The 18,691-nt window shown below is 67.0% G+C and overlaps 3 protein-coding genes across 4 annotated transcripts; 1 reads left to right on the plus strand and 2 right to left on the minus strand.

Moving 5' to 3' along the window:
* Positions 1-219: 219 nt before the first annotated feature.
* Positions 220-951, plus strand: LOC311215644 (E3 ubiquitin-protein ligase RNF182-like; the record flags this gene model as incomplete). The annotated part of the gene is made up of 1 exon (XM_084296920.1): positions 220-951. One exon carries the CDS (start codon positions 220-222, stop codon positions 949-951), a length of 732 nt encoding a protein of 243 aa, XP_084153046.1.
* Positions 952-3,937: 2,986 nt separating this feature from the next.
* LOC311215333 (uncharacterized protein) lies at positions 3,938-8,883 on the minus strand (the record flags this gene model as incomplete). The annotated part of the gene is made up of 10 exons (XM_084296437.1): positions 3,938-4,220; positions 4,558-4,650; positions 4,788-4,993; positions 5,220-5,422; positions 6,026-6,253; positions 6,344-6,445; positions 6,516-6,635; positions 6,816-6,975; positions 7,737-7,903; positions 8,863-8,883. The coding sequence occupies 10 exons, from the start codon at positions 8,881-8,883 to the stop codon at positions 4,027-4,029; spliced, it is 1,494 nt and encodes a 497-aa protein (XP_084152563.1). The 3' UTR covers positions 3,938-4,026.
* ZNF335 (zinc finger protein 335) lies at positions 8,779-18,454 on the minus strand. 2 transcript variants are annotated; one of them, XM_084296706.1, is made up of 27 exons: positions 18,076-18,454; positions 17,616-17,889; positions 17,166-17,243; positions 16,564-16,884; positions 16,295-16,429; positions 16,054-16,212; positions 15,700-15,943; positions 15,402-15,579; positions 15,209-15,321; positions 14,985-15,003; positions 14,668-14,784; positions 14,498-14,574; positions 14,220-14,380; positions 13,871-14,100; positions 13,677-13,785; positions 13,498-13,592; positions 13,083-13,363; positions 12,833-12,971; positions 12,372-12,761; positions 12,144-12,286; positions 11,656-11,795; positions 11,006-11,109; positions 10,818-10,895; positions 10,538-10,621; positions 10,294-10,359; positions 10,025-10,106; positions 8,779-9,613 (listed from the first exon to the last, which is right to left on the minus strand). In XM_084296706.1, exons 1-27 carry the CDS (start codon positions 18,274-18,276, stop codon positions 9,495-9,497), a joined length of 4,137 nt encoding a protein of 1,378 aa, XP_084152832.1. In that variant the 5' UTR covers positions 18,277-18,454; the 3' UTR covers positions 8,779-9,494. The 2 variants fall into 2 exon arrangements, with proteins under 2 accessions (XP_084152832.1, XP_084152831.1); XM_084296705.1 differs by having other exon boundaries at positions 15,685-15,943.
* Between the last annotated feature and the right edge of the window lie 237 nt (positions 18,455-18,691).

Consider the following 18,691-nt stretch of genomic DNA (forward strand, 5'->3'; position numbering starts at 1 on the left):
GGCTGCAGAGGGGCCGAGCCCCCGCGCAGGCGGCACCAGCCGTGGGGAGAGCAGGGACGAGCCGGCCCCGGGCAGGGGCTGCTGCTGGTGCCCTCGGCTGCAGACCCCAGGGGCCGAGCTGCCCCCGCCTGTGGGTGCGGCAGGGCCTGGGGACCCGCCTCGGCGTGCAGCTCATGGGGCACCCCTGTCCCCACAGCCCCCGTCCGGCCCCCCGGCGCCATGACCCACGCGGACGGCACGCGGGGCAGCTCCCAGCCGCCGGCGCTGGCGGCCCACGAGCCCGAGTGCCAGATCTGCTACAGCCGCTACGACGCCCGCGCCCGCAGACCCAAGCTGCTCCGCTGCGGCCACCGCCTCTGCGCCAGGTGCCTGCGCAAGATGGTGGCACTGGGGGACGCGTCGCCCCGCCGGCTCTGCTGCCCCTTCTGCCGCCGGCACAGCCCGGTGCCCGGCGGGGACGCGCAGTGGCTGCAGGACGACAGCGAGGGGCTGGCGAGCCGTGAGCGGGCCCAGAAGCGGGGCCCCCCCGCGACGCCCGAGGTCCTGCTCTGCCCCAGCGTGCTGGAGCCCCTGGCGGAGCCCTCGCCCAGCTCCGACTGCCTGGTGGTCACCATCCTGGAGGTGCCCGAGGACGTGGTGCCGCCCGAGGGGCTGGGGGGGCTGGACGTGGTCCAGCTCTACGGCCCCAGCAGCCCGGTCACGCTGCCCAGCCGCGGCCCCGCGCCCAAGGGCCGCTCGTGGACGTGGCGAGCGGCCCCGCGCTGCCTGCTGGGCACGCTCTGCCTCCTCTACTGCAGCTCCCTGCCCTTCGGCATCTACCTCCTGCTCACCGAGCACCACAGCCTGGGCGCCGCGCTGGTCAGCCTCCTGCCCGCCTCCCTCCTCCTCTGCATCTCCTACAGCCTCTGCCAGTGCCTGTGCCGCGAGGTTTTTGCCTTCCCCTCGTCCTGACCCTGCGGGGCCGGGCCCCGTGGCCGGGCCAAGGCGGCTCAGGGCACCTTGGGGCATCGTCCCTCAGCACGGGCGCTGCCGCCCCGCAGCTGCCAAGAGCTGGGTGCTGAGCCCGAGCGAGGAGCTGAGCCTGGCCCCAGCAGGAAAGGCTGTGTGCCTGCCGTCTCCCTCACAGGGAGGAGATGTACTACAAGGCCGTGCACAACACCGCCGTCCTCTTCCTGCAGAACAGCGCAGGCTTTGCCAAGTGGGAGCCCACGCCGGAGCGGCTGCAGGAGCTCGTTGCGGCCTACAAGCACTCGGGCCGCACCCTCAGCTCCTCGTCCTCGTCGTCCTCGTCCTCCTGCGACAAGGAGCGGGAGCTGGGCCGCGAGCAGAGCGGCAGCCGGGAGCCGAATGCCAACTGAGGTGCAGAGGTGAGAGGCAGCAGGGGAGGCGCCGGCGGCCCCGAGGAGGCTCGCCGGGGCAGGCGGAGAGACTGCTGGCTGCGCAGCACCGGCCCGGGGGACTCTTGCCCGGCGGCTCCACGGCACCGCCTTGCCCTGCGAACTGCACGCTGCCCGCGCCCGGCAGCGCCACGGAGCCCCCGGCCGGGAGAGGAGCTGGGCTGCAGCCACGCCGCAGGGCGAGGGAGCCACGCGTGGGCGGCAGGACGAGCGCCCGAGCACGGAGGGAAGGAAGGAGGGAAGGAAGGAAGGGGCAGCAGGAGGCCGGCCGGAGGGATGGCCGGAGGGCCGGCCGTGGCTGGCGCGTGGCGCCGCGCCCGGAGGGGCCCCGGCGCCGGCAGGAGGAGCGCGGGCAGAGCGCGGGGGCTCCCGCGGCCGGACTGGCCCCAGCGCAGCTCCGTGTCCATAGTGTAAATAGTTGTGTGCGTGGCGCCCGTGCTCCTGGCAGGGCTGCTCCCATCGCCCCCGCGTTTCTTTTCCACGTGTGTGAGTCCCGTGTTCGCCGCCGCTGTGTTACCGTGTAGGAGAGGAGCGGAGGAGAGGAGTTCTTTGGTGTGTAAAGACGTCTTTGCAGCTGTTTTGTAGTCGTTGTGGTTTTTATGCGGAGCCTCCGGGCTGTATTTAACCTCCTTGGGTTTTGTTTTGTAAGGATTAATTTAACACCGCTAACCATTTTATTACTTTTATCGAGAAGAGCAAAGTCTATTTTTGATTTCCGTTTCCCAGTCCTTAGGAACAGTGAGAGCCAGCAGCACACAGCCCTGCCCCGTGCCTTTCCAGGGTCTGCACTTCCCTCTCCCATCTCCCCTCCCCAGCCAGGCCCCCCCCAACCCCACCTGGTCCCCCCGGAGCTGCCCCCAGCTGCCATGGAGCAGGGCCCCGGGCAGCCCCGCGGGGTGAGGCTGTCCCAGTGCACAATGGGGCTGCACTCACCGCTCCCTCCCGCATCCCCTGTGCGCGGCGGCTCCCGTGTGCGTTATGTGGCACAGTGCATCTGCCCCCGCAGCCCCCACCTGAGCCCAGCCCCTCGGTGGTCCCAGGACACCTGGGATGGGGGAGGAAGGCACTGAAGTGCTGGGAGGTGCCATGGCTCTTCCTCCCCCAGGGGCAGGGGTGCAGGAGGCTCCGGGACACACAGGGGCAGAGGGGCCAGGGCAGGGTCCGAGCTGCATGAACACTCATTGGCACCGCACGCCCTGCTGCAGCCTGACCCCGGGGGCAGGAGGGACTGAGCTCTCCCCTACTCCTGCCCCGGCAGCGCCGCAGTTCCCCCACTCTCTCCGGGGCCAGACGCCACCATTGCCGCCACGCTCCAGATCCTGGGTTTCTGCAGCTGCTCGCCCTGCCCAGGGCCCGGCCCCGCAGTGGGGCTGCTCCCACCTCCATCCTGCGCAGGGCTGGGGCTGGAGCCGGGGGGGGTCCCTCTCGGAGCCCCCTCGCCCTCGCTGTCCTCGCCGTCGGAGGTGCTGCGCGCTGCCCAGCCCGCCTTGTTCTCCTTCTTGAGGCGCCGCCGGGCGTTGGCGAACCAGGTGGAGACCTGCGTGAGGCTCATCCGGCTGACCATGGCCAGCATCACCTTCTCGCCCTTGCTGGGGTAGGGGTTCCTGGGGTGCTGGGCCAGCCAGGCCTTCAGCGCCCCGGTGCTCTCCCGCGCCGTGGTCGCCTTCACGCGCCCCGGCTCCAGGGGCAGGGGCTGCCGGCAGCAGGGGGGGCAGAGCCCGGTGCCAGGCAGCAGCCCCGGGGGCACGGCGCAGGCCGGTGGGACCTGGGGGCATGGAGGTGTTGTGGCAGGGGGGTCCATAGAGGTGGGGGTCTTGGGGTGGAGGTTTTGGCCCTTCCTGCTCAGGCTGGGGCAGGGCCAGGTCCCGTATTCCTCCCCCGCCCTCCCCTGCCCAGCACCGCACACCCCAAGGTGCCGGGGGCAGCAGGGTGCGGGGCTGCGGCACCAGCAGGGCGGTGGGGCCCAGCCTCAGCCCCCCACCAGGGAGGGGTCCCCCGGGAGCCGCCAGGCATCACTTACCGAGGGCGCCAGGAGGCTCAGGGGGGGCGGCAGCAGGCTGTAGCCGGCCAGCATGGGGTAGGGGCAGGGCAGCAGGGCTGGTGGGGGTCCCTGCAGGGCTCCCCACGGCCCCCTGCAGCCCCCCGGCTCTTGGCCTGGGTTCCCCTCTCCCTGAGGAGCTGCCATGCTGCAGGAGCAGAGCCGGGAGCTGCTGCGGGGCGTTTTATATCGGTCTGGGGGCTGCGGTGACAGACAGCTGATTAGGGGGCATTAGCGCCCTGGCAGCGCCCGTTAAAGTGGCAGCGCGGATCTGGGGCAGTGGCTGGCGCCCCCCTCGCCCCCCTGCACCGGCTCCCATGGGGCAGGGGCCGGCACGGCACAGCCGCGGTGTGCCCAGCACCCACAGCGGGACCCCCCCAGCCCTGTGCAGAGCCCCCACAAGCAGGGGTGCTGTGTGGGGCCGTGCCGCCTGGCCCCATGCGTGGCCACGGCCCCAAGGGAACGGCGCACACAGGGACACCATCAGGGACGCAGTGCACATGGAGCTTTACTGCAGAGCCAGGCAGCGCTCGGCCCCGTCTTCGATCCTGGGCCCTGAGCCCCCCACCGCACCGTGGGGCCAGGGCTGTGCTAGCGGGAGAACTTGCGGACGGCCCGGTAGGACGCGGGCGGCGCGAGGAGCTGCGCTGGGGCTCGCTCTTCCTCCGGCTGCGCGAGGTCCTCGGCCGAGCCCCAGCGGCGCCGCGCTGCCCCGCCGGCCTTGGGCAGCAGCAGGCAGCCCAGGCGCCGGTTCCGGCCGCGCTCACCCCGGCCCGAGGGCAGCTCTGGGGCCAAGCCCATCAGCATCAGCAAGATCCCCCCCCCCCCCCCCCAGCACCCCCCCACCCCAGTGCCCCAAACCCCCTTGCATGGCCCCTGGCACAGTGCAGCTCCCACACCCCCGTCCCGTGGCCCCAACGCCCCTGCCTGTGCCCCCACCACGGCCCCGAACACCCCAGCCCGTGTTCCCCCATGCCCCCCAGCATCCCCACCTGTGTGCCCCCTGTGTTCCCAAACACCTCCCCCTGTCCCCCCCCAACCACAGACCCCCCACCCCATGCCCCCAGTGCCCCCATCTCATCCCACCCCAGGGGGCTCCCCACCAGCCGGGTGGGCTCTTACGGGGGGTGTCGGGGTCCCCGTCCAGCGTCCCCGCAGAGCCCAGGTAGTGCCCGGCCAGGTGCCCGCTGTAGTCCCTCAGGTTCTGCTTGGCCCCTGCAGGATTGATGCCCTGAGCCACCGCTCGGGCCAGTCCCAGAGGGCCCGGGGCTGTGGTGACACCGTGACCCTGCTGGGACCTGGGGGGGCCGAGAGCCCCGGGCGTGGGCTGGGGGCTCAGGCAGGGCACTCACCGAAGCGCTCGATGAGCAGCTCCACGATCTGGCGATGGCCGTGGAGCGCGGCGATGTGCAAGGGGGTGTAGCCCTGGGGGACACCAGGCCCCGGGGGGGGGGCACGGGGCTGTGCCGTGGCCCCCCAGCACCACCAGCTCCCAGGAGGAGAGACCAAAGCCCCCCACCCCACCCCCTCCTGGGGACCTCCTGCTGCTGCCACCACCCTGCCGGGGACGACCCTTCCCACCGCCCTGGGGACACCCCAGCCCCTTCCCACCCCCCTGTGCCCCCCGTCCTGGCCAGTCCTGCAGCGCGTCCATCCGTCCAGCCGAGCATACTCACGCCCTGCCCGGGGGAGAGAGCGGCTGTGGGGGCAGAGCCGGGCACCACGTGTGAAGTGCTCGGCACCCCCGGGCCCAGCAGCGACCGCCGGCCGGGGCCTGTACTCACGTGCTGGATGCGGCACGGCCGGGGCAGGGGAGGAGAGGCACCGTCAGCACCGTCAGCACGGGGGTGCCCCCGCCCCGGGGCCAGCCCCAGCCCGGGACCCCTCGCGCCCCACTCACCGCTCGCATGTTGATGTCGGCCCCAGCACCCACGAGCATCGTGGCCATGTCCTCCTTGCCGTGCTTCGCTGCCCAGTGCAGTGCGGTCTGCGGGGTGGGCGGGGGGTGCAGGGCCAGGGGTGGCAGGACGGGGGACATGGGATGGGTGAGGGGGGGTTCCCCCATCTGCCCCCAGCCTGCTCAGCCCCACCAGGGGCAGCTCGGGGGCAGCGCGAGGCCAGGAAGGACTGGGACTTACAAACTGCGTGGGGCAGGGCGGCAGCCACAGTGGAGGAGCCAGCGGTGGGCAGAGGGACATCGGCTGCAGCCACTGAAGGAAACGCACCCTCCCCGCCCGGCCCCACGGCCCCCCCCCAGTCCCTGGCTCCCCCAGTGCCCCGTCCCCTCCCCATGGCCCCTGTCCTCCCATACCCCTTCCCTTGTGGACTCTGCCCTCTCCCCACCACGCTGCCAGCCCCACAGCCCCTCCTGGCCCCTTAGCACCCCCGGCCCCCAACCCCTCCTGACCCCTCCCTCCCCACAGCACCCCCACCCCCCACCCCCATCCCTCCCACGGCCCCATTCCCTCCATGGCCCCACGTGCCTCCAGACCCCGTCCTCCTGCCCGTGACCTTGTCCCACCACCCCGGCCCCTCCTGCATCTCCCCCATGCCCGCAGCAGCCCCGAGCCCCCACTCACCCCCTGGGCACCACGGTGGCAGCGGCGCAGCGCAGCGGGTGGGAGAGGCAGGGGTCAGTGCCGGGGGGCGGCGGGGGGCGGGGTGGGGCAGGATGGGGTGCGGCGATGCCGTGCAGCACAACCTGCCCCATCCCGGGGCAGCTGCGGTGTCCCCGGGTGCCCATCACCCCCAACCCTGGGGTCGGGAGCTGGGGGCTCCGGGGCCACAGTGGGCACCCCACACTCACCGAGGTGAAGTCCTGCAGGACGGGGGGGGGGGCAGGAGGCCAGGTCAGCCCCGCAGCCCCAGCCCTGCAGCCCAGCTCAGCCCGGCCCTGTGCCACACTCACCTTCTTGGTGGCCAGGGCAGGCTCCTGCTGCAGGAGGTGGGTCAGGATGGGCAGGTCCCCACCGGCTGCTCCCTGCAGCCATTCCTTCTCCACCGGGTCCAGCTGCAGACGGAGACCTTCAGCACTGCTCCCCAGGGCCCCCGGCGAGCCCCAGGCCCGGCCCAGCACTCACGGCCACGGGGCTGGCGCCCACGCTGCTGCTCCCATCCTCGGATGCCTCCCGGGTGTCCTGCTCGCCGTCCTCCTCGCCCGGCTCCGGCTGTGGGTCAGGGCAGTGCCAGCCTGCGGGGCTCTGGCCCAGGCGCAGCAGGGGCTCGGTGAGGGGCCATGCCCACATGGGCATCCCCCCAGCCCCAGCATGGCTGTGGGAGCAGGGGGAGCCCCAAGGACAGCCCCAGGGACAGCCCGGCCACAGCCCTCACACCCCTGCCCCAGCCCATGGGGTGCCTGCAGCCCTGCTCCCCCTGCTCACCGCCGCGCTGAAGTCCGTCACCAGGATCTGGGGGGGCGCAGCCCCGAGGGCCTCGGCCCCCGCTGGGGAGCCCTGGCACAGAGCCACGGTGTCCGGCGCTGCCGCGCTCGGGGGCAGCCCAACCTCAGCGCCGTGTCCCTGGCACTCGGCACGGCTCGGCCTGCGGGGCCGGGCGCAGGGTCAGCAGCGAGCAGGGGGCACCGCAGCCCCAGCCCCGCTGCCTTGGGGCCGCCCTGCGCCCTGCTCCGTCACCCTGCAGCCATCGCCCTCTCCCTGCAGGGCCCGGGGCCCTCTCTCGGTGCTGGCCGCCCGCCTGCGCTCCCAGCCCCGAGTTAGGAAACGGTTAACGCCGCCTGCCTCGGGCCTTGTGCAAGAGGCAACCGCTGGCAGGAGGCCGCAGCTGGAATCCTGTCGGGAGGGACGGAAGGGAAAGGGAAAGGGAAGGGGAAGGGGAAGGGGCCCTGCCGCTGCCCCGGGACCCTTTGTCTGGTTGGGACCTGCAGGCTCCGGGGCCATGGGGGGGGGGGGGGCAGCAGCGCAGGGTCCCTGGAGCCCCCCGAGCCGCCCGACTCCTGCTCCGCGCCACCCGCCCAGACGGATTATCCCACAGGTTGTATCCGTCGTTAAATACCGACTAATAACGCTCTCAGGATATTAAATATGTAACAAACCCGCTTAGCGCTGGCTGGGGACGGGAAGGAGAAGGTCACTGGGGCTAATGAGCCCCGCAGCACCCCCGGACTCCCCGCGGGCCTGCGGTGACAGCGGGAGCCACGGGGCCGAGGTGCCCCAAGCCAGCGCCCACCCTGGCCCCAAGACCCCACTGCACCCCATGGCCGAGCCCCCCCGGCACCCCCAGCCCCTGACGAGGAGGGCCCTGGCACCCTGGCCCCATCTGCCCCAGCCCCGTCCCGTCCCCACCTCGGGCTGGGCCCGTGCTCTCCGGCTGCCCCAGGCACGGCCGCCAGGACGCCTGCGCCACCGGGAGGGGACGGCAGGGCCGGACAGCCGGGCTGCACGGGGAGCCCGCCGGGCCCCACGCTGCCGCCACAGCCCCGTAACCTTGTCCCCACGGGACTCCGCCAGCCCTGATCAGCACAGCGGCGCTGCGGATCCGCTTTATTAGATAATGGGGCTGTAATCTAGGAAAGCGCCTGTGGATTGCTGCGGTGTTAACCCTGCGTGGCACAGCTGGACGGGGAGGGATGTGGCTGCCCCCAGACACAGCTGGTGGGCACGGCCAGGCCCCGACCGAGCAACAGCGCTCACAGGTACGGCCACAGGGGGATGCGAGCACGGCCGGACACAGCCCTAGTGGGGACATGGCAGGGCCGTGGCGGGGCACTGCCAGCCCGCGGGCTGCTGGCCACCAAGAGCCTGGCTGCACGGCTCGGCAGGAGGGATGGCACGCAGCACCGGGGGACAAGCAGGGAGCAGCGCCGCTGGCAGGGGCAGCAGAGCCCAGGCACTGCAGGGGCTGGGTATGGCGGGAGCCCCGGTGCTGGGCCAGCAGCCCCCTTCACAGCCCAGCTCTGCCATCCCTTGCACAGTGGGCACAGGGCTCAGGCAGTGCAGCTCCTGCTGAAGTTGGGTGGTTCCAGGCCTTTTTCCCCTCCGCAGATAATCAGTTTAATGCAAAAGCATAGAACTAAAACTCTGAGATTAGCTGTTATAATCACATGTAAATACTTCCAGACAATCCGCTCAGGGAGGGGCAGCGTTTGTAGTTTGGGACAGAGTTACACGGGATTTAGGCTGTTTACCACTCGATTAATTTCATGACTACAGCCCCGAGCCCACCCTGGTACCAGCTGCCCAGCTCACTTCCCAGGAGTCAAGGTCACTGCGGTGGGGAGAAGTGATAGCACGGGGCTGCGTCAGGCAGGACCCGGCCCCAGAGCAGCACCAAGGCCGCTGCCTCCCCCCGGCCAAGGCAGGCTCAGACCCCAAGGCAGCACAGACACAGGTTCCAATCCCTTTTTATTCATAAGCATATTCAAAGCTCAACAACATGAGAATCGAACCCCTCCCGTAACCACCTACAAACCAACTCTGCAGCAGAGTCCATCCCTCTTCAGAAGAAAAATAGAACATATTCCACCCCTGCCTCTTCCTATTTCGGGTTCCTCCAGTCCAAAGCCCTACTGCCGCCTGCCTGCAGGCCGGAGGAGCCAAAGGAGGGAAGGCTGCCCTCGCGCCAGGACCCCACGGCCAAGGCTGCCGAGGGGGAGCACCGGGCTGAGGCCGAACACACCTCACGTCTCGCACCGTACCGTGTGGCTGTGCTCGGCCCCACAGCTCTCCCGGGATCCGTGTGTCCAGGCAGACGCTGATTTGAGTCTGGCTCACACAGACATGATTCAGGGAAAGGGATTTCAGACCATCAAGTGCAACAGGCAAAGAGACCGGCTACCCAGGAGCGCTGCCCCTGCTCAGCCCATCCCGGTGCTGTGGCTGCAGCAGTCTCTGCTCGAGACAGCTCCCCTGGGCCAGGGACAATGCGCAGGACCCCGGCTGCACGCAGCAGAGTGGCTGCACACCCTTGCTGGCGTGCACTCAGGCACGTCCCTCGTAGCCCCAAAGCGATAAGGCAACTGCTGGCTGGAGAGGCTCCTGCCTGGTGCCGCTGTCCTGCTCAGCACGGCTGTCCCTGAGCGTCGGCCAGGCCTGTCCCCAGCGTTAATCTGCCAGCGTGATGACATCGTAGTGGATTCCCTGCTGCAGCTGCTGAATCTGCTCGGCTGTGGCCTCCGCGGTGAACACGCCCTGCGCCTGGGCCATGGCAGCATCAGCCACTGCTGCAGAGGAGAGGGGGTCAGCGGGTCCTCGCCCTGTGCCCGAGGGCAGGGCAGGGCAGAGCAGCGCCCAGGGCCCCCTCCACGCTCACCCCCTGCCTGCAGGGAAGGGGCACACACACAAGCTGCACCACCCAGCGCAGCACCCTGCCCCCACAGCAAGGGGGCTGGTATCAGCAAAGGCCTCCCCTCAGAAACCAACACCAGGGGCTTCCCAGAATTACAGGGACACAGGCAGCAGGATGGCAATCCAACCCAGCCAACCCCATCCCAGGGCACAGGGGCCCCGCCAGCTACAGCGAGAGAGCAGCCTCGGGCATCCCCAGCCCCCTGCAGGACTGGCACCCTGGGAACATGGGGAAGAGAGGAGGGCAAGAGCGAAGCCAGAGGTTGTCCCTGGGACCCTGGTCCTACCTGAGACTGCCGAATGTGCAGCTGCTTCCAGCTGAGCCTGGGTGACAAGCTGCTGCTCAGGTGAGACAGGCATGTACTGGATCTGCAGGGAAGAGACAAGACAGAGGAGAGTCCAGGGCTGCACAGCATCCCTCCTGGAGTGCTGCCCTGGCCACAGCTGCTGCAGCACACCACTAACCCTGCACCTTCTATTTTATATCCTTCCCTCTGCAGCTGCGTGCTCAGAGCCCATCTCACTGCACCCCATCAGCTCCAGCAACCTGCCTTACCTGTGGCTCCTGGAGGAACTGGCTGCCTTGTTCATACTGTATGTGGGTGATCTGACCATCCTGTACCTGAGGATGAGAGCTGCAGTAAGGCTGGGTTGGGGATAGCAGGCTTCCCTGCCTCCCAGGGCTGTGACTTGAACAGAGCAAGGCACAGAGGGAGGAGGAGGAGGAGGCCCAGCCTTGTCCATGGGTCCCTCACCAGCCTCACGCACTGTGCCAAGGGAGCAGCCAGCCTGAAGCTTACCTGGATGTGATGTCCCTCTGGGACAACGACGTACTCGTGGGGAAGCAAGTGCTGTACACCATCCTGGGCAATGATGTACTGAACCTGCAAGCACAGGGGTTCAGAACCAAACAGGTCACCACTGCCCACTGCATGCACCAAAACAGGGCCGGTTCTTCTCTGGCTTCCGTCCCTTTCCCCCCCCACCCCTCCCCAGGTCTCTCTGCTGTTGCTGTCCCTGCTGCAGCTGCGTGGAACGTCTCGGTTCCGTGTGCTCTGGGACTCGTGCAGCCGCCCTCACCTGGTTGTCAGACGTCACTAAGTGCTGCACTGTCTGGCCGTCAGCGGTTGTGATCTCCTGGATATAGGTCGCCTCCTCCTGTCAGGCAGTGAGCCCAGCCTCAGTGCGGGCCGGCCCCCTGCCAGGAGGGAGCCCGACAGCACACGGGCAGCGGCCGGGCGGCGCGGGGCGGTGAGGCCACGACTCACCTGGCTCGTGATGCTCTGCTCCTGAGCCACGATGATGTGCTCCTGCCCCAGAGCCTGCTGCAGCCGCTCAGGAGCCAGCACCGCCTGGCCCGACTGCAGAGCCGCTGGAACGGGGAGAAAGCTGGTGGGACACTGCTGGCCCCTGCGAGTGCCCAGCCCAAGGAGGACAGCACAGGCCCTCGGCTCTGCTCGCTGAGGGCAGAGGCCAAATGAAACTCTCCCAATGTGAAGGAACCTAGAAGCCACCATGGGTAAAACCCAGACCTCCACCCCAGCCTGTAAGCTCCACTTCCCATCCCAGCTGTGAGCTGTTCACAGCACTGCTCACTGCTACCTGCACGTACCCAGCCCTTCAGAACCACGTGCAGCAAACACCGGGCCCCTCGGCTGGCAGCAGGCAGTGCCTGTGTGGGACTGCTCCCAGCACTGAGCCCCTGCAGCTGACCAGAGCACACTGACACTGCCCTTGCCTCTGCACCCACCGGGTCCTGCTGCCACTGGCAACCCTAACCTTCAGCAGGAACCTGTCCCGGACCAGTTCCAGCCCTGCAGAGCCCACAGGCTGGGTGAAGCACCACGCAGGGCTCTGGCTGCAGGAAACCTGCAGGAAACCTGCAGGTCACCCTGGTCAGGGCACGGACACATCTTACTCTGCAGGGTGGCCAGCGTGTCCTCGTCACTGTTGAGTATGATGGTCTGCTGGGCAGCAGCCGCAGGTGCCCCCGGCCTCTTCCCCTCCGAGCTGTGCAAACGCTGCATGTGGAACTTGAGGTGCCCGTTACGGTTGAACCTACAGAGAAAGGGAAGCGAGGTGGAGTTTGTCACGGGCAGCGCAGGACCTCTGTGCTGAGAAGAACCTGCCTACAGGTACCACAAACACGTCCAAGGAAATGGCCTGTCTCAGATCCTAAAGCTTTTCCATTGGCCCCCAAGTACCAAAGCTCCCTATGCAGAAGTTCCTTGGAGACTAAACCAGGACCATCTGCAGCAGGATCCCAAAGGGCCGAGCCTCCTCAAACAGGATGTTGGGGGTAAGGTCAGTGCAGCCACCTCTTTGCTAATATCCCACCCATCTCCTCTCAAACCTCAGCTCTACTGGATCTCTAGAAGCAGCAACAGCCCAGCAGCATTCACCCACCTCTGCCCACAAATCTGGCAGCTAAAGGGCTTCTCGTTGGTGTGCGTTAGCATGTGTCTGCGCAGGTCTTTCTTGTTCTTGGAGGCAAAGCTGCAGTGGGTGCACTTATGTGGCCGGAGGCTGGCGTGCTGGACCATGTGGCTCTGGGGGCAGAGAGAGAAGAGCACGGTCAGGCCCCGGCTCCTCCACACCGCCTGTTCCCAGGGCTGCTCCACCCCGGGTACCTACCCGGACCTCCGGCCAGAGGGCTGCAGTGAACGGACAGTCGGGACACTTGAAGGTGCTGGGCCCAATGTGGGCTCTCTTGTGACTCTCCATTTCTGCTCTCCCTGTGAACATGGCTGTGCAAATCTTGCATGAAAACTTTTTGGCTGTGGAAATCTTGCACGAGAGCTTCTTGGCTGTAGAAACCTTGCACGAGAGCTTCTTGGCCATGCCTTGGAGCGCAGGCCACTTGACCTTTGGGGATGAGCCTTCCTGCCCTTCGGAGGTCGGGGATAAAGCTGAGTCCTTCTGGAGCTGCCTGGTGACACACTGCACCAGGGGCCACTTGACGCTGGCTGCCTGTGCCTCCTGGCCCTCTGCTGGCAAGGGAAAGGCAGCATCTCCACTGAGAGGCTACGAAAGAAACACCAGTCACACCCGCTCATGCTGCTGCCCAAAGTGGAGAGAAAGCCCCCCCTCCTCACCTCCATGTGATGGAGCTGGCTCCCTGAGACACCGGGTGACATGATGTAGTGATTGTTATGGTCCTTCAGAGCCTCTGTCATCACAGCTTCGCTCACCACAACTGCACGGGACGTCTCTGCAGGGCTCTCCTCCTCACCGCTGGCAGAGGACAGGGTCAGAGCGGGTCTGCCTCAGCCCCCTCCCCACTTGAGGTCTCCTCATTCGAGGTCAGAGGTGCCTCTGTCTCCCCGCTCCTCCCGTAGAGCTGACCTGTACAGCGTGCCTGGAGCCTGGATCTCCTCACTAATGGGCGTGATGATGCTGTACTCTGTCGTCCCACCGAAGGGGATAGTGATCTGCTGCAGCTCTGAGCCACCCAGGGTCGCCTCCTCATAAGCCTCCTGCACCAATGTCTCCCCAGGCTCTGCCATGTGCAGCGTCACCAACTTCTGCTGCTGCTCAGAGGAATCCAGCTCTGCCCCTTCCTCCTGTGCCTGTGGCTCACAGGTGGTCTGCACCTCTCCTGAGTCATCTGGCTTCACTACTGCCACCTGCGGGGGAGGACAGCAAGTCAATCTCAGGAATACAAGGCTCTGCACGATGCTCCTCTGAAGGGCAGCGGAGCTGGGCACTGCAGACTGTGGTGCGCTCTGCAGCAGGCACGGCCTCCCTCAGCCCCCCTCACCTGCAGCGAGCCGGTGGCCAGCTCTCGCTGAGTGCTCATGTTCAGCAGAAGATCCAGGGCAGTCTGTGTGGCAAGTTCTGCCGATCCAGCCACGCCTGGCAGGTCAGAAACAAGAGTCAGGGTCAGGCACAGCGCTCACCCACCTCCTCCTCACCCCCACCCCTTCCCTGGGAGCTCACCTTGTTCGTAGATGATGGTGGCTCCCTCCAGGGAATCCTGTGAAAGGATGGGCGGCTCTGCTCCAGGCACAGCCTGGACCGCCTGGTAGGTGATGGGGCCAAGAGGGACCTGCAAGAGAGAGAGCAGAGCGCTGCAGCACGGCCAGGACAGGCGAGCCCCAGGGAGGGAGCCAGGGCATGGCAGAGGCACTCACCGGCGGACTGGCCTCAGGCTCAGCCGGGGCCTGCACCTGGCTGTGCTGCTGCTTCAGCTCCTCGATCTGCTGCAGGGTGAAGAAGGGGCGACGGCGGCAGGGTGGCTCCTCAGGGTGCCTCTGAGCCCACTCCTCAAAGGAGTCAGCGTGGCGGCAGTGCACGTGGAGGCGCAGGTTCTTCTTGTGCTTGGTGGTGAAGTGACAGAACTCACAGGCAAACGGCTTCCCTCCTGTGGGAGGCAGGGCTCAGGAGGGGTCCCCACGGGACAGCAGGAGAGCAGGCACGCTCCCGGCCACACGCTGAAGCAGGGGTGGAGGAGGGCAGGGGGCAGGGGGCAGCTTTTCTCACCCGTGTGCTTGACGGCCATGTGAGAGACCAGGAAGTCCTCCCGGAAGGTGGAGTACTTGCAGAAGCTGCATTTGTAGGGCTTGTCGTTCATGTGCGACAGCTGGTGGTTCAGCAGCACTTTTTTGTCCTCACAGACGTAGTCACAGAACTCACACTTGAACCTGCCAGGACAGCACCGTCTGTCCCACGGGCAGCAGGGCCCTCCTGCCCACCCCCAGAGGGGGAGCCCGGGGCGCTGGCTGTACCAGGGCCCGCAGCAGCTGGGGCCAGGCTCCTACCTGCGGTTCGCGATGGCCTGGATGTGTGTCAGCAGGTGCATCTTGAAGGTGTAGCGCTTCTTAAAGGACTTCCCGCACTGCGGTGGAAGAAAGCAAAGCAGCGTCCACCTCCTGCCCAGCCCCACTCGCTGCCAGCCCCCCCCAGCCCCCCCCCAGGCCCACCCTCTCACCTTGTCACACATGTGTGGCTTCTCCGTGCTGTGCGTCTTCATGTGCTGCGTGAGCCTCTTCTGCATGGGGTAGATGCGGTTGCACACGGGGCACGGGAAGGAGTTCAGCTTTGGGGGCTGAGGGAGAGCACAAAGATGAGCTCATGGGGGCCAAGGGGAGGTCATCGATTTCCTTGCCCCTCTCCCCACCACAGGACCTGGGCTGCCTTTCCTCGGCTGATCCAGAAACACTGCCTTCACCGAGGCACCCAGAGTTTGTGGAAGACCCAGACATGCCTCTTCCCACATAACAGTGCCAACGGGGAACTCAAACTCACCGGATCAGCTCTCTTTTTCCTGAAAAAGAAATAAGAAAATCCCCCCATCAACCAGATCCCGAGTCTGAGCTCCCTTGTACCTTCCACACCAGAAGTACCAATTTTGGAAAGGGGCAGAGGTCAGGGGAAAGGGCAACCGTGGCTGCACCCCCAGGGCAGGAGCAGCAATACTAGCGCCCTTCAGCCAGGCTGCCAGGTGCTCTTTAGGGCTTCACTTCACTTACCTGTCCCGACTGTGCACTGTGGAGTGTCGGATGACGTCCTTCTTGTACACGCTGGTGTAATTACACTCCTCACACTTGTAGGGCTTGCTGCCTACGTGGTTGAACATGTGCTCCTGCAAGAAGCAGGGAGGGTGCCGTGAGACTTGTGTCTACGAGCCGCCCTCTGCGGGCATGGGAACAGGACAGTGCTCACCTTGAGGGAGGACCAGCGTCGGGAGCGGTAGCTGCACTGAAGACACTTGAAGAGCTGCGGGTTGTTGGCCTCGTGTGAGTTGACGTGGAAACGCAGATCTTCATGCGTGAGGAAACGGGAGCCACAGATTCGGCAAAGGTAGGGCCTCATTAAGGGCTTGGGTGACTTGTAGTAGTACCTGCGAACACGGGGCTGGGATCAGAGCTGTGGTGGCAAACGAGGGCTGGACCGGCCCTGGGCACAGGCCAGAGGGCCCAGCACTGGCTCGGCACACACCCCTCACCTGCGCCCCATGTACTTGCGGTATTTCTTGCCCAGGAAGCGTCGGGAGGGCCGGCCTCGCCTCCTGGGGACGACGTCTGCCTCCTCGGGGCCAGTGTTGGAGGAAGGGTCCTTGTTCTCCGAGTCAGACTGGCTGATGCTGGGCTCTGCTAGGCTCTCGCTGGTCCCGTTCTCCAGGCCAGAGGAACTGGCTGCTTCCGAATTCTGCAGCTCACAGCCGGGTGTGCTCTGGGACGTCACTAAGGGCTCCACCTCCTCTCCTACTCAACAAGACACAGCAAAACTGTCACACACCGGCTCCGTGGGCTCCCAGCAGCTTCCACCCCACCTTCTGCTCCAACCCAGCGAGGGGCTGCTGCCTCCCGCTCACCTTCAGGCACGTCCTGGGACGCGTCCTCCAGGCGAGGAAACTTGCGGGGTCTCCCCGGGCGCCGCCGCGGCCTCTCCTCGCTGGAGGTGGGAACGGTGCGGCTGTACTTGGGCTGTCGGCTGCGGGGCTCATCCTCAGCTGGGTTATAGTCACTGTCCTCTGGAAGCAGGTGGCCCCACACATCAGAGAGAGATGAGGGGAAAAGCTAATCTATGTAAGAAATGGCAAGAACGAGTCCTACCTTCGGGGTCATCAATAGCTCCAGCATCCATGATGTCATCTTCCTCCTCTTCCTCTGGGACCTCCTCCTCCGCAGTCTTTGGAGCAGAACCTCCCTTTCGCGGACGTCCTTTCTTCAAAGCCAAAGCTGAACCCACTGCCACAGAGAACAGGAGAAGTCTCTACCTGATTGAGTAACAGCACGGGTCTCTGCACTTCTATTCCTCCTCTTTAATTCCTTCCCCGAGATAATTTTCCCTCGGCCCTTACGAGCGGCAGCACTACACACACCTGGCTGGAAGTGCCGCTCCTTCATGTGGTTGATCAGCGTTTTCTTGGAGACACTCTTGTACTGACACATCTTGCACTTGAACTGCTGCACCACCACCACCTCCATCATCTCTTCCAGCGTCTCCATGTCTGGCTGGTCCAGCTCCTCGCCGCCGTCTGCCTCTCGGACCTGGTCTGGCTGCATGCGCAGCTCCAGCGCTTCCGACGGCTCCGAGGGGCCCGGCTGGTCAAGGCACGTGGAGGTCGGACCGTCGGCCACAGCTTCGATTGCCAAGCTGCTGGCCAGAGCAGAGGTGGCCATCTGGGAAACCATGGGGGCACCTGCAACACCAGAACCAGCTCAGCCGAGGAGCAGATCGTGAGCTCAGTAACAAGCTGCCAACAGTCAGCACATCCTTGGTGCCTCTATGGAGGCTGTGTCCTCTCCAGGCCCCAGCCCTGCCCTGCATCCCCCTGGGAGCATCCCCCAGCAGCACATGCTTTCTCAAAAAATACCCCATGGTTTGTTCTTTTTCCTCCATGACTGTGAACCCACTGCCAAAATGGGAACAGGCTCAGAGGCAGAGAAATCCCCCACTGGAATACCCCGCGTGCACCCTTACCATCGTCAGGCCCTTGCAGAATGAGGTACTGGGTCGTCTCTGCTCCCCCATCCTCAGCACTGGTCACAGCTATGCAGCCTGGGGGTGGAAAGGAGAGGAAGGGATGAAAGGACGGCAGCTGCTGGCTGTGGGGCTGCAGAGCTGACACGGCAGGCATCACTCCCGAGTTCCGACAGGAATGGGAACAGCGCAGGGAGGTCAGCCAGAAGCAACGCTGCCACACAGCCAGGAGCAACTCAGAAACCTGCCAGCTGCTGAGGCGAGGCGAGGTAAGGGACCCTCACTGAATGAGGTGTGTACACACACCCTCAATTCCCACATCTGTTTTCCCAAGGTCTGGCACAGCAGCAGCTCTTCTCACCCTCCCAGCCCCATGGCCCCAACCCGCCTGCGTGCAGGGACAGCTGACAGATCTGCCGCCAGCGCGAGCAGCTGGGAGCACGCACTCACTCTGGATGATGTCAGGCCCGATTGTGGACTCGATGATTTTGTCTATGGCAGAACCCAGGTCCGAGGAGGTGGACGCGGTGGAGTCCGACACCATCGTGGCCCCATCAGTGATGACGCTGGAGTGGACCAGGACCTGCGGGGACTCTGACACCATGATGGACTGGCTCACAGTGGAGACGCTGGAGACCAAGGTGGACTGGGCAATGGAGGATGAATCCGGCAGGTAAATCCGGGGAATCGCATCTGTGCTGGAGCTGCTCTCCGACACCTCTTCCTGGGCAACGACAACAGCGAGGCCACAAGAGATCAGCCGAGAGACCTCTGCTGGGGGGCACAGCCCCGGGACGGCCTCGGGGCAGCTCCTGCCGAGCCCCCGAGCCCCGGGGTTGCCGGGCAGAGCCTCCCCCCCGCCCAGCCAGGCGGGCACCCGGCCCCCTCCCCGCCCGCCCCCGCCGCCTACCAGGGCCCCGCCGCTGCTGTCCGAGCTCTGCCCCACGCCGGAGTCGTCGGCCCGGGACAGGAGCCCGGGGGAGGCGGCGGCGTCGCTGCTGTCCGCGGACACGGCCTCCGAGCTGCCGACGCCCAGCCCGCTCTCGGACGGCTCCTCCCGCGCCGCCCGCGGGGCCGCGTCGCTGCTGCTCGGCACCTCGCGCTGCTCCATGCCCGCCGCGCCTAGGCCCGACCTGCCCGGGGCACGGCACCGTCAGCCCCCGGGCCCCGGCCCCGACCCGGACCCGGCCCCGGCCCCGGGACCCCGCCACGGCCCGGCCCGGAGCGGGGGGGGCCTGGGAGTCCCGGGGGGGTCCCGGGAGGGTCCCGGCGGTGCCGGGGGGGTCCCGTTCCCCGCGCCCCCGCCCCCTCCGCGCCCCGCGGCCCCGCCGCCATCTTCCCTCCCCCCCCCCCCCCCGCCGCCTCCGCGCGCGCGCACACGGCGGGGCGGCCCCGGGGCGCCGGGCGCCAGGCCCCGGGCGGGGGAGGGGCCGTGTGGGGGGGGTGCGCGGCCCGTCCCGCTCCCGGCGCCGCCGCGGGGCCGCCCCGCCGCCCGCCCGCGCGCTCACCCGGCCCCAGCCGCCGCC

This window comes from Netta rufina, assembly GCF_964035555.1.
Source record: "Netta rufina genome assembly, chromosome: 16".
NCBI classification, from domain to species: domain Eukaryota; kingdom Metazoa; phylum Chordata; class Aves; order Anseriformes; family Anatidae; genus Netta; species Netta rufina.

Excerpts from the sequence above, each read along its gene's own strand:
- ZNF335 (XM_084296705.1), bottom strand. The coding sequence starts at position 18,276 with ATGGAGCAGCGCGAGGTGCCGAGCAGCAGCGACGCGGCCCCGCGGGCG. Across the intron at positions 11,796-12,143 it reads TGCCAGATTTGTGGGCAGAG|GTTCAACCGTAACGGGCACC; the intron begins GTGGGTGAATGC and ends CTTTCTCTGTAG. Across the intron at positions 10,107-10,293 it reads AGTTCCTCCAGGAGCCACAG|ATCCAGTACATGCCTGTCTC; the intron begins GTAAGGCAGGTT and ends TCTTCCCTGCAG.